Source organism: Semicossyphus pulcher, unplaced genomic scaffold (assembly GCF_022749685.1).
Source record: "Semicossyphus pulcher isolate SPU_LCO1_2020_fin unplaced genomic scaffold, fSemPul1.0.p SCAF_6, whole genome shotgun sequence".
NCBI lineage: Eukaryota > Metazoa > Chordata > Actinopteri > Labriformes > Labridae > Semicossyphus > Semicossyphus pulcher.
The window spans coordinates 19610259-19623531 of NW_027211737.1; the positions used below are offsets into that span (position 1 = coordinate 19610259).

Here is a 13273-nt window from a genome sequence, read left to right on the forward strand (position 1 = left end):
ATATTGTAAATGCTATCAGATGTCTCAGATGTTAATTTCAACCTGGTTGAATAAACATTTACATCCAAACACTTTTTTGCCTCTTCAGCTTTTTTCAAACGACACATTATTGCCTAAGATACTAAATCCGTACAGCTATGAGGAGCGTCCTCTCCGTTATTCACAGTAATCGGATACATGAAGGTGAATCCATGATATGTCACTGTTTCTACATGTTTCTGTCTTTACAGGTGAAAATATGAATTGTATTAAGATGACACTATTACAATGTTTTAAAACAGTGGTGCACACTGACCGAGAAACATATTTCTTCTCCATTCAAATGTCATTATAAAGAACAGAAATCAGGATGGAAAGGTAATAATATAATACATATGAAACTGAAATCATCTTACATGAGCTGTAGCAGCAGCACATGGTGGTTGGTTTGTATAAAATACATTTTATACAAACATGTATTTGCACATTATCGTGCAGTAACACTTTCAGTATCTGGCTATATTATGTTCATTATGTGCAATAATATGTTTCTGGCCACATTTATATTTGTATTCATGTTGATATTTATAGAATGCATAATCATGTGCAATACTTGCTTATTTATAAGTACCATGTGCAGTGTCAGGAGCAATATAATCTTTTCTTAATTATTGTGTACAGTTACATACTATATCATCTTTAAATTCATAAACTTGTGCAATATAATGTTTTACTAGGTAATAACTGTCAATTTAACTTCCACCATTACTTCCTGCTTACTTTTGTTGATAACTGTTGTAATATTTTTTTTCAGTCTCTTTTGCATTATACACTTTATATTTAATATTTTCTCTTATATTTGAGTTGTTTTTTGTATTTCTCTCATTTGTACTGTATTTTTGGAGCTCTTTTTTGGAGATCTGGCACTATGATTGCCTTAGGGATTAATAAAGTTATCTTATCTGACATGATGGTAAATGTTATACTGTTTATAAAGCCTTAAAGTAGGCAGTTTATCTGCCCCAATTTCACATATGAACATGTGTCTTTGAAGTACCCGACTCGATTGCATATACATTTTAAAAGTCGTTATCAGGGAGCTCAAGTTGCTGTTGTATTGGAGCCATGAAATACTTTACAATAGCATCAGGGTCTTACAGATCTTCAGCGATAGAATCATGCTAGCCTCAGCTGAGTTTTGTCCAATTGACAAATATGTTTTTGTTGTTTGTCACTTTAAAACACCTGTGGAGCCCTTGATATTTGAATTCCTCTTAGTCTATTCTTTTTCTTCACTTTAGAAAGCAATTTCGGTTAATTCTGCGAAAGTTCTTTGGCTTTCCACTCGGTCAGCTGGACTTACAGAAGCCTACTGTATGCTCCTGAAAGGGTTAATACGTGCTTGTTAGAGAGCGATGATGGCAGCGCCAGGCTGAAATTAAACGTTCAGCCACTCAGTTCGGTGCTTATCATCGTCATTCACTTACTACCTGCACCTGTAGGATTCCCATCATGCAGGGAAATGAAAGGAGTCTTCCTGCTTTCCCGTCGCAGAGCTGCAGCGAGACAGAGCGGTCATTGTGTGATGTCCGGCTGTGCTCTGCGCTCACTGCTCACCGCCTTACTGTAACGTCTGAAACAACTTGGCCATACAAGACCAATGTTTCTAAACTGAAGCTGGCCACTTATTTTAATGCAGACATAATGGACAAATTTGTGAACACTGTGCTTGCACTTTTGATTGTTGCTCTGCGGCCCTCTTGCTGTGTGAATCAACCAAATTTTGGGATTCAGTAAAATTGCACTGAATTATGGTCAGTGGTGCAATAAACAACCTACAAACCACATCATCAGTTAAATGTCTTTTTGTATCTCTAACCATCTGACTGTAAAGGGTTTTTATTGGGCCAATGCTGTGTGACTGCGTTAACTGTTACTCCTTTTGCTCACACAGGGCAGTACCACCCGTTACGCTCGAGGCGGCACGCAAATGGAAGTAAAGCAGCGGCTGTTTGAAACTGGGGTAATATCTTTCAGAGCTATACAGATCAAGGAGTCAGTCTTCCTGCTGGACCCATTTGAATTGAGCCTGGGCTCTTTGTGCAAACTTTATGTGTAAGAAAGCAAAGAGCTAATCAATACCTCTCAATACATTCGACTCATATCACAGCATTGTTCTCCAGTATCGCAGGAAGATCATTCATTTTATCAAAGACAACAATGCTTCAGGTGTTGGACATAAAATAAGTCATAGCTCTATACTGTATGTTACAAGTAAAACCTCACAATCTCCACTCTACACTTCCTGCTGACTCGTCTTCCAGTCAGGGAGTCTTCTCTGCTGGCCTGCGAGTTTTGCCAGTGGCAAACAGTCTCCGCTTTGTTACAACCCATCCATTAAAACCGCCTTTTGATCATCACAAGTAACGAGTGGTTTCTCTTTGAGACGCTGGTGTGAAACTGATTGGCCTCATTATTTGAATTAAAGCAAAAAGCTCTGCAGCAGTTGCACATAAAGTGTGATAATGACGACCTGCTGCAGAGAAGCTCCAGGGAGACTTTCTCTCTGTCTTCATACTGTGAAGCAGATTAATAAGGCTCCAGGTGTATATTTATTTTTTAATTCCTCCACTGTTACTCATGCACAGATAAAAATACTCAGAAGATAATGTTTCCACTTATTTTATGACCATTTAAGTCTAAGAAGGTTGAGGTCTGACTCACATTTTGGCTTGTTGGGATGAGTTGTGTTGTTTGTGAGTGTGTTAACATGTTTTCACGTTTAAGCATGACCGGAGATGCTAAAGAAATGTACAGAAATGTACAGTAACCACTAAGAAATTGTAAGTGCGTGTGTACCACCCAAGTATTTTAATGGACGACCGGAAAAGAAAGATAATGCACTTTTACCAAAACATAATTTATAATGGTAATTGGAACCAAAGAAACCAAAATGACTTTGTACAGTTGACTTGATTCTCCTCCATGTCTGGGAATGCATTATGTGATTATCTTTCCTCTTGGTCAGAGACCAAAGGATCAGCGAGCTGTCCACATTGCCTTCTCTCGTGTACGCCTAATTTCTCACTGGCTCGATAACCGACTGTCTCACACCCTTTTTCCTGTGGTTGAAGTACAGTGAGAAACACGACTCCCCTGGGAGTTTTACCATAGAGACTATGAATGAATGAATTTTCACATCGTCTGCACCGACGTCATAGATCACACACGGTTAAATACCTTGGTGCTAAGTTGTCAAATATGACACTTACTCAAACTTAGCTTGAAATATCGTAACCCTGACTCCCCAGAGGTCATGTATAGGCTGATTACAGCATGAGGTTACAGAATTAAATGCTGCGTTATGTTAACTGCAATTGGCAAAAGCCTATGACGTGGGAATGGTCTGTTTCTGGTTATCAAACCGTTTTCTCCCCCTCTCTCTCTCGCTCACTTCCTCTGCCTTTGTTGCTTTGCCATCCTCTCAGATTAAAGTGGTTTGCTAGAAGGTGGCCAAGCAGTGATTCATAAAGTAACCAGTAGAACTAGATCCTGACGCTGAGGTTTAGCTAAATCACAATCTGATGAAGTCTTGTAATCAATGGGGACACGATTTAGTTTCACAGTAAAACTCTTCAAGTCCTTTAGAATCACAGATGGGCCTTTTTGTTGTTCAGCAGCTGTGCTATAATTTTACCAGGTGAGGATTTATGTTGTTTTATAAGATCTGTTACTTTATCTGTGCTCATGTTGAATTGACTAAGACAGACAGGATTGTGGGGGAAAACTGGAGCACCAGTTGAATAAACAGATCAGGTCAATGGCTCTCACCAGAGGCACCAATCAGACAGCAGGCCAAACCTCTGTATCTCTGTAACACCACTCAGTCTGAACAACACTCCACCAGCTGTCGCTGCCGTGACTGACAGCTGCCTGTTGATTGACACCTGGCGCCTACCTGATTGACACCTGGTGCCGAGGACTCCAGACGGTTGTGCCACTTGTGCAGTCGCTCCCACAATGGCAGTGTGCAGCTTTTCTCTCTGTTTCCTTCAATTATTTTTATGCCGTTCGGAAGTCGCAGAAGCAAGTGGGTGTGGTTTGGCTGGGAGGAAGAGCAGCATTTACACTGCTGCTGCTGCTGCTCTCTGGATGCGTTTCTATATCTCATAATTAACTATAAACTTTGCAAGCCTGAAATATTTCTCTTACACATGTTTGACTTGGCTAGCAGGGTTTGGCGGTCGCAATTTTGTGTTGATTTATTGGATGGTATATTGTTAATTATGCATGTTTTTTTCAGAGTCAGTGTCGTCTTAAACATCCTGAATCAGAAGCTAGCCTCCATGCAGAACTACTCTTTTTTTAATCAAGCATCCCTTGTACTTTTTTCCTCAACAATATCACTGACTATGGTTTTAATAAAACAAAACATACATTGACCTGGCTTCTGGACTTCAGAAACATAATTAAAATCCTGTGCTGTCGCTTACCTCTCTCGGCCTCTCAGTAAAGCTGGAGGGATCAGCCTCGGTGGTCTGGGCCCTCCACACTGGGCTCCAAAGGATCAAGGTTCACGTCTGTCCAGAGGCAACTTCATTTTCTCACATTTTCTGCTCCGAACAGGGGGTCACTTAAAAACCAGCCACAAGTGTGGTGTTGCGTCCCTGTTTACAGGGTTAAAACAACAAACTGTTATCTGCTCTGCATGTGTCACAGGTTAAAATTCGTCGGTCACTTAAATTGTGAAGCTTGTTTTGCACCAAGAGTTATTTTGTAATCCTTGTTGGATGTTGTCTTTAAGTTGATTTAAACAGGGACAAATAAATTGGCAAACATATCAGGTGACTTTCTAGTGATTCCACATTTTCTCTACTCCTCTAATGCGTGGAGATATCGGATAACTCCCTTTTCCAGAAGCACAGAAACATCCTGATCTGTGGTTCAAACTGTACTGTGTATAATCAAAAAAACAAATTAAAATCAGAGCAGCCTCGGCCTTCAGAATTGTGCGTTTCAATAAGACGGATACATTGGGGTCAGAGAAATTTAACGCCCGTTTTATGCTGTCTGCGGTGGCATGGGGCCGGAGGTAGACCACCTTTATGGGTCATGTGATATGTAGATCATCTTGGGGCCTTCACAGCGGATCACCAGGATCAAACGCTCTTTGATTGCTCCTTTGACTCATTGATTTACGGGCACTGAAAGACAGCAGGACTTCCACAGTTACACATACAGTAGAGACATTTTACACAGCAGTAAGTGACTTGCAACTTTCAACTTAACGATGACTCAGTTAAGAAGGTAGAGCAGTAAAATGATTAAATGGTTCCCGTAACTCTAAAACTGAGTAGTTGTTAATTATTTTTGGGGTCAGGTGGCAAATTCCACTCAGAATCAGGTCAGTTTGAGCGCTTTGTCATGTATTTTAAATCATGAAACCTGTTTCCTGGAGCTTTGACATCAGAATGCAATCAGTCTTTGTCAGGCTATTATTGATTGCTGTGTATGGACATTTGTTTCTGCTTCAAACGTGTCTCAAACTGCCAATGTTGATGGTTTGTTTCCTAATTCTGTCTAATTTAAATGTTCTAATAGAGAGTGACTGCGGCAGTAAGTGGCAGGTTGTCCATGTGATAGAAAACAAGTTAATTCCAGCCTTCCCTTTCTATCTGCTTTCCTCGCCTCCTCTCGTTCTCAGAGTCCGGCTGTCCAGACCAGTCCAGCCTTGCAGAGGAAAGATGTACTGTGGGTAACTGGTGCTGTGGCCTGAAATGATTACAATGCACGCAGGTATGAAAAAGGCACCTAGTGCTTTTTTTTTTTTTTACAAGGGCCCTCTGGCTTCAGGGGCAATCTTCTCTGTCAGAGGCTTATCACCTCTGCTCCCGCTCTCATCTGGTGAGAGCATCTTCAGAAGGCAGCACCATGATTGTGAACAATTAGTCCGCCCCACTATAGTCGGCAACCAGACCTACCCGTCAGTTTTGATTAACGTGAGGAGGCCTGTGGCTTTCAGAGGCTGTCGTTAAGAAACACCATAAAGGTGATATTAAAAAAGGCCCCTCTGTCAAGTCTGTTGTAGGAAAAGAAAGTTATGTTTTCTGTTACTTTTATTAATTTTTAAGTAAATTAAAGTTTAATCGGCTCAGAGGAGGATTCTTTTTGCAAACACAATTAATTTTCTTCAGACTGGCAGATTAAAATGCACTTAATCCAGGAGCAAGTTATCATGCACGGTACAAATTGCCAGTCCCTCAAAGAGCATATTGTCCAAAAAAAATAATAAAAGTAAACATAATACATAGAATGTATATGTTTGCATTGAGTAACATAAAGGTTTTTACCACAGATAGACAACACACTGGGTTTCAGTCTCCAACATGTCACACTTCAGGTTCAGGGACATATTCAAATTATTTTGGTGCACAAACCGGAAGAGACGCGTCCTGTCCCACACTGCTGGGAGTTATAATCACTGCCAGACAGAAGATTACCTACCACAACACAAACACACACACACACACACACACACACACACACACAGACACAAACACACAACTTCAGCTCACTGGGCTAGTCCCTCCCACCTCTAACAGTAGCCAATCATGGTGATTATTAGTCAAGAGCTGATAAACTTGTCCAGCCTCTCCCCCCTGTGGATAAGCACAGATGTTCTAGTTAACCTGTTTGCTGGTTCAGTCAAGGAATGAGTTTGATCAAAGATTATCCACTTCAGCTTTTTTTCCAACACAAACTTCATATTGCAAACAAAAACCACATTCCAGCTAAAACGTGTTCGTGTAAAATTAAACAGTGTATCTTTAAGGCAAACTATACTGATATATTCTTTGTTTAATGTGCATCTTGGAATCAAATAGAAATGAGAGCTGCCACTCCAATACTGCGCTAACTCCTCTGACATGAGGGGAACTCCCTCACAATATTAACAGAGATGTGTTGTAGGAACAAACACTAAGTTGTGACTCAAATTCAACCAGAGAAATGTTTGCACCACCCCGTTTCCATTGCGCACCCTTGGATATGGTTAGCTCTAAACAGGGCATCAACACGAGACTTCATTATCAAAGGTAGTTCATTAACTATTTATAGTTAATATACATTTATTTATGTTGCATTATAGTGCATTAACAGTATGGGAGACAAACATTACCACTTATGGTTTAAAAAGGTTTGAATTTTGTTTGATTTATTCTCATTGGATTGTTTCCATGCTAACCATGAAAACCTCAGACTGAAGTGATGCACTCGCACTAAAATAACAGATGTGTTACCTGCACAAACGACCCACGTGATATCAGAACAGTCTGATTGGATGAGGATGTACCTCTCAGGCACAGGGCCAAATTAAGTTTTCTCCCTCCTCCCCAAGGTGTCTCATTCACTTTTCGGATGGGCACTCTGCCCCTCCTCTCTCACGCTGACGAAATAACAGAGTGCGTTAGGCAAAATTGTATTTGTTTCTTGCCAGCACTTCGCTGTTCCTGTCGTCCTGGTCAGATCCAGGATCATCCCGGAGTGGGACTCTACAACTCTGGAGCATCAAGGAGAAGAGGAAAGCGCGCCGGGGAGATAAGTGCTGCTGTGCCGATTTGGAGTGGACATATTTGGGCACTTTTACGCACGCATGTTACGCACTGGGACTAACTGGATTTAAGGACATACATCGATATTTCACATTTTATGGAATAAAACAACTTTAAACGTAAGTATTTTTCCTTTTTTTCTCCCTTTTTTGAACTGAACTTAAAATGACACATTTCTCCAAAGTAGTTAATTTTTAATGCAATTTTGGCGTAAAGTTATCAGTGTTTAATATTTATTAGGCAATAATGGATATGTTGAACAAAAGATATAAATGAGTCTATTTAACTCACTTTCTGAATCTACTTATGGCTGAACTCGAACGCACCCAGTGATGCCGCGTTGTCCTCAGATAACCTACTGGGATGTGTCCCGCTGCTGAGTGGGACAAGTGAATTTTTGAGGATCGGAGATCCACAGTTGTTTAAATTCAATTGCATTTTGAAATGAGAATAATATATGCGATATGATTCTGTCGAAAGTTTTAGATTAGCATTCACAGGCAACAGGTGTTTTTGAGAAAGAAATCACAGAAACTGCATCGAAGCATTAAGTTTATAACTCCTTTTGACAATATCAATGTCAGCTCCCAGGAGCAGAGGATTTCATGTCACAGCTGTGAACATCTCCGGGCTGCAGGACCACCGTTCAAAAAAATCTGCTTTCAATTAAACGCCTTGTGATGCTGTCGAGTTTTTTTTTTTTTAATTTCCTAGAAGTCCTTCTGCGAGTGCCTGCTGCTTATTCCAGGGATTTTTTTGTGCATATTTTACGCACATTGCAAACAAATATGCAGAGGCAGATGTAAATCTATCAGTCCTGGCATTATTTCTCTTCTTGACTCCATAAAGTCTCACTTCATTAGTTTCCATTAGGGTGGGTCCGTTGACTCGGGATTGACTTGTGGGAGTGCTGGCATTAAGTCACAATCATACCCACCCTGACATTTTTTAGAAGACGATATTTTATTATTTTATTGCCAATTGGCTTTAAAAAACGGAGTGTCTCGTTTTAATAGAGAGCAGTTTGCAGCTCCCACTGCGACCCACCACTCTGTTTATACAGAAGAGTGGAAATGAGGACAGGGGCTCACTGCTGCTGCTGCTGCTGTCTACTGAAACTCTCAGGAAGCTTTACATCTCAGCCCTGCCACACACAGATTGAGCCAGATATAAGCCTTGGGGATTGAATGAGACTTTTTTTGCATTGAAGTCTTTAATATATGTCGGATAAATGTGAAATGTATTTTGTCCGAGGGCTTAACAAAGATTCAATATATTTTTAAAAGGGTGGTAAATACATTGTTATCTCGGAAAAAATAAACTTAATGCAAGTTTATTTAATTGTGGTTGGATTATGTAAGTTAAGTAGTAGTCTGTTAAATATTTTAGGCTGCATTAATGTCTAAATATGTTTGATTTTTTTAGTTTAGATGAGGAAAATATCTTAAAACCATTGATTTAATGAGAAACCCATGCACAGTAGAAAAGATTGTAAGTAGCTTGTCTGCAGGAAAATGTTGATGCACTAAAATAAACATACAAGATAAAGATATTTGTATAACTTGTTTCCTAATGCACTTTTTATTTTTCTCCTCCAACAGATGATACTAAACATAAAGCACATCCTGTGGTTATATTTTCTCTGTGAAGCTGCGACTGCAACAGGTACGTTTCTAACGAGTAAATGCTTCTCCCTCACCCTCTCTCTCCTCTCCTCCTTCTTTCCCCTTTTTTCCCTTATCCTCCTCACTTTCCCCCTACCTCTCACTCCCTCTCTTCCTCTATCTATCTCAGCAATAAACGCAAAGTATTTGACATGGTCTGATTCAACTGGCGTCCGTACTCTACAGCTTATCTGCAGCAAACTGACTCATGTGTCAGTGGTGCCTCAAGGCTTCACTCTGCACTTAAAGTAAGCAACCTGTGATAAGCAGCCTCCTGTCTGCTTCATGTGAAACCTGCAATGGTGAAGGTAACAGTGTTGGCCTCTGAGGTTTGCCCCCCCTCTGCCCCCCTGGCTCTCCTGCCCCCCTTGTCCCTTGGCCTTGTCTCTGGGTATGGATGGACACCTTTCAATTAGACAGGAAACAACAGCTGGTTTCACCCCTCAGCCTAATAAGGCCCTCTCTTAAAGCACACACACTGATGCCTCTGGGGCAGTCCCACCACTGTTTCCAGAGCATTCCCCACATTGTTCCCTGTGAACACCCCCCGATCCCCACACTCACACACAGCCACACACACACACACACACACACAGAAGAAAACAAACAAAAAAAGCAAAACGGTTAATCATCTTCTGCTCCACAAGGGCTACATGTGATTCACCCTGTTGCCAGTCATAGGTGTCTGGCAGGCTGTCTGACATCCCTTTTTTTTCATCATCACATAGAAGTGAAGTGATGCTTTATCACGGTGTAACTGTTCACCCTGTCTTTTTTAGCAGTAGAGTTTTTCTTGACTGTTTGCGAAACAATATTCAAAGAGTAGGACCGCAAAGTAGTTGTGCAATATATTTTAGATGAGAGTACAGCAGGTGGTCATCGGAAGGGAGAATCAGAATATATACAACACATATGATGAAATATTTCACTACTTGTTTTGTTGTTCTCCCTGTCATCACCAGTTTTCATGCAGGTGAAGAAAAGATTATGCTAGGAGAAAAACTAACACTGAGCGCAGCGGAGGCATTACTTGTGTAACGCAACCATGACTCCACAGTTCAGCCAATTATCTCTAACTTCAGACAAACATGCTGTGCATACACATACACTACAGTCTGTGTTGAAAGTGTTCCCACACCCATCATTTTAAGGATGAGGGTTGACTTTCCACGCACCAGTTTAAGGCCATGATGCATGTTATTTTTTATTAGGCTGGGTGTAGTTGTCACACCCTGTCAATGTAAATGACGGGCAGTTTATAGGGTCTACTTGCTTGGGTTTTGTAAGGAAAAATAAAACAAAAATATTTAATAGATTTAACCTCAGATTGAAAATGCATTAAACCATTTCCCTTTTTGCCTTTCAGACCTCAACACGTTATCAATAATCAAACCAGTCACTGGGTCCCTCTCGGGGAAGGTAAATCTTCCCTGCTTCTTCTCCACCATCCCAACCTCAGCACCAGTCATCAGTCCAAATGGAAGCAGAGATTACTTGCGGATCAAATGGACCAAAATCGAGGGTGGAGTAGAATCCACCGTGCTGGTGGCACAAAATGGGGTTATCAAAATAGGCTCCAGCTACAGGAACCGTGTATCAGTGCCCAGCCACCCTGAGGATGTAGGGGACGCCTCGCTGACAATGGTCAAGCTGCGTGCCAGTGATGCGGGCACTTATCGCTGTGAGGTCATGTACGGCATTGAAGATACCCAGGATACAGTTAACCTTGATGTCAATGGTAAGAAACAATCCCTGAATGTAGAGGGGGGATGGTGCAAGGACTTAATAATAGTGAAATGCAATACGAGTGGTGATAGAAATGTAAACGGTATAAGAGAACTTTGGGCGCCCTTGTGCTTACTTAGTAGTTATGCAGACTAACCACAGTTTTTAGTTCTTATTTTAGAGGCAATGCACTCTTACTTCAAAGTCCCTGTCCATACCAAGTACTGCGATGTTTTAATGTCAGTGTTCATCCATGTAAACCAGTCCCAATATGGATGGTATTCCACATGTCAGCATGTGCAGAAGCTACGTTAAACCCTCATCCATCCTTGTAATCTTTGGTGACACTTAGTCAGTGGAGATTGTTCACTTGGTGGGGCGTTCTGAGGGTGTTTCCAATTTTTCTTAACTTTCTTTAAACAGTATTCCCCAATTTCCCTCGTCGAGTGCTAAATTATTTATATGATAATGCAAATTACTGCAGTACATCCAAGCCATAAGTTATAGTGTCCTTAGGGGGGTTGGGCTGGGGGGGATGTTTCACTTGGGAAGTATTCTGGGAGCTATAACTCATGTTTTGGGGATGTAGAAAACATGGGCGGGGTGGGGGGAAACTGGGATAGTTTTGGTTTTCACTAGTTTACAATCTGCACAACCTCTTTTCCAACTATCTGCAATGTTAATTAGGACTATCAATCACATCTTCTGCGTATGTTTACTGTCCACAAATATGGGGATTTCAGGGCCATGGCATCATCTGCAGTTATCTTGTTCATTTGTGGTGAACTGTATTGAGTATTTCGTTTATCCTTTGGGTTTATTGCAAAGTTCATCCTTTCCAAAGAAGCAGAGAGACTCAATTAGTCAGTCATGGTGTGTGTTTTATAAGACATTTACCGTAATTTATAGCAGTGAAATTATTCTGATGAATCCCAGATCACTATGTTCATGTTTCTATACAATTTCATCACTTTTAACTGGTCATTTTCTTTTACTACAATTTGTTTTAAGGTGTTGTTTTTCACTACCGGGCAAGCAAAAGCCGGTACACTTTTGACTACCAGAAGGCCGTGCAAACTTGCCAAGATGTTGGAGCATCCATTGCTACATATGAACAGCTGAAGGCAGCCTATGAAGATGGCTTTGATCAGTGTGATGCTGGCTGGATTGCAGACCAGACAGTAAGGTGAGGCTGCATTTTAGATTTGTCTTTCACATGAAACTTTTATTTGATGATATATGCTGTATTTGAGTTTTACACTGGATCCATTATTTCTTTACAGATACCCTATTACAAAGCCAAGGCAGGGCTGCTATGGTAACCTCAAGGCGAAACCTGGTGTTAGGTCATATGGGACCAGGAAACCCACGGACACCTATGATGTGTACTGTTACGTCGACAGACTTGACGGTAAGTCAACCACAAAATTAGGCTCCTCTACTTCTAAGTAATGAGGTGTCATTTAGAGGCACACCCTCTGGCTGAACTCATGAGATCCTCAAATGATCACAGAGCCAGAGCAAATTGTTATTGCTGCTTTTGACAGCGCTGTGAAAATGCACTCAATTGTTTAATTTAATATAGTGTTGGTGACAATGTGTGATCTTTTACAAATGTTTTCGCGCCAAACAATAAGTGTTACGGGTAAGAGAGAAGCTCCTAAACGTTTGACACCAAAGCGGGAATCAAAATTCGTTCTCATGCTCGTGGTTTTTGAAGAAGTCGCCAACAAAAATGTGATAATTGGGCTTTTATATGTCTTTGGCAAAGCTGATAGGAAGTCCTCACTTCACAGCCAGCAGTCGTTCTCTGTCTGTTTATTATTGGGGCTTTTATTGTTGATACACGGAGTGTTTTATGAGCGTTAACATCCCTCTTGACACATTTAAACTCCACTCGGCCCCTTCTTATCAGGGCAATATACGGTGCAGCCCTGCTAAACAATGTAAGATGAGTTACGATGATTTTAGCTCAAATAAACTGGTTTTGAGTATGAAGATATTAGACAATATTGTGGCAGTTGTATTGATGGTGTAGAGCAGATGTAGACAGTGGTGTGAGCCAGGGAACGTCACCACACCCTGGAGTTTTACATGCGGGGAAGGTGTGTTTTTGGTAAACATACACACTGTAGTCTACTTAACAGTTAGTATTATTGGTTTGTTGCATGTTTATTGGATCACTATCATGCATATTAATTGGTGATGGATGGCTGAATAACAGACAGGCAGTAGGTCTTCATAGATGGTTTAAAGTAGAGAGTGACCCAATAAATGGAAAAGAAAGAAAAAGAA

General features: G+C 40.8%; 1 protein-coding gene across 1 annotated transcript in view; it reads left to right on the top strand.

Moving 5' to 3' along the window:
• The first annotated feature begins 6214 nt into the window (after positions 1-6214).
• vcana (versican a) overlaps positions 6215-13273 on the top strand; it is a 56197-nt gene continuing 49138 nt past the window's right edge. The window contains exons 1-4 of the mRNA XM_069682448.1: positions 6215-6221; positions 10620-10991; positions 11990-12164; positions 12262-12389. Coding sequence (XP_069538549.1) covers positions 6215-6221; positions 10620-10991; positions 11990-12164; positions 12262-12389 — 682 coding nt within the window. The remainder of the gene's footprint in view (positions 6222-10619; positions 10992-11989; positions 12165-12261; positions 12390-13273) is intronic.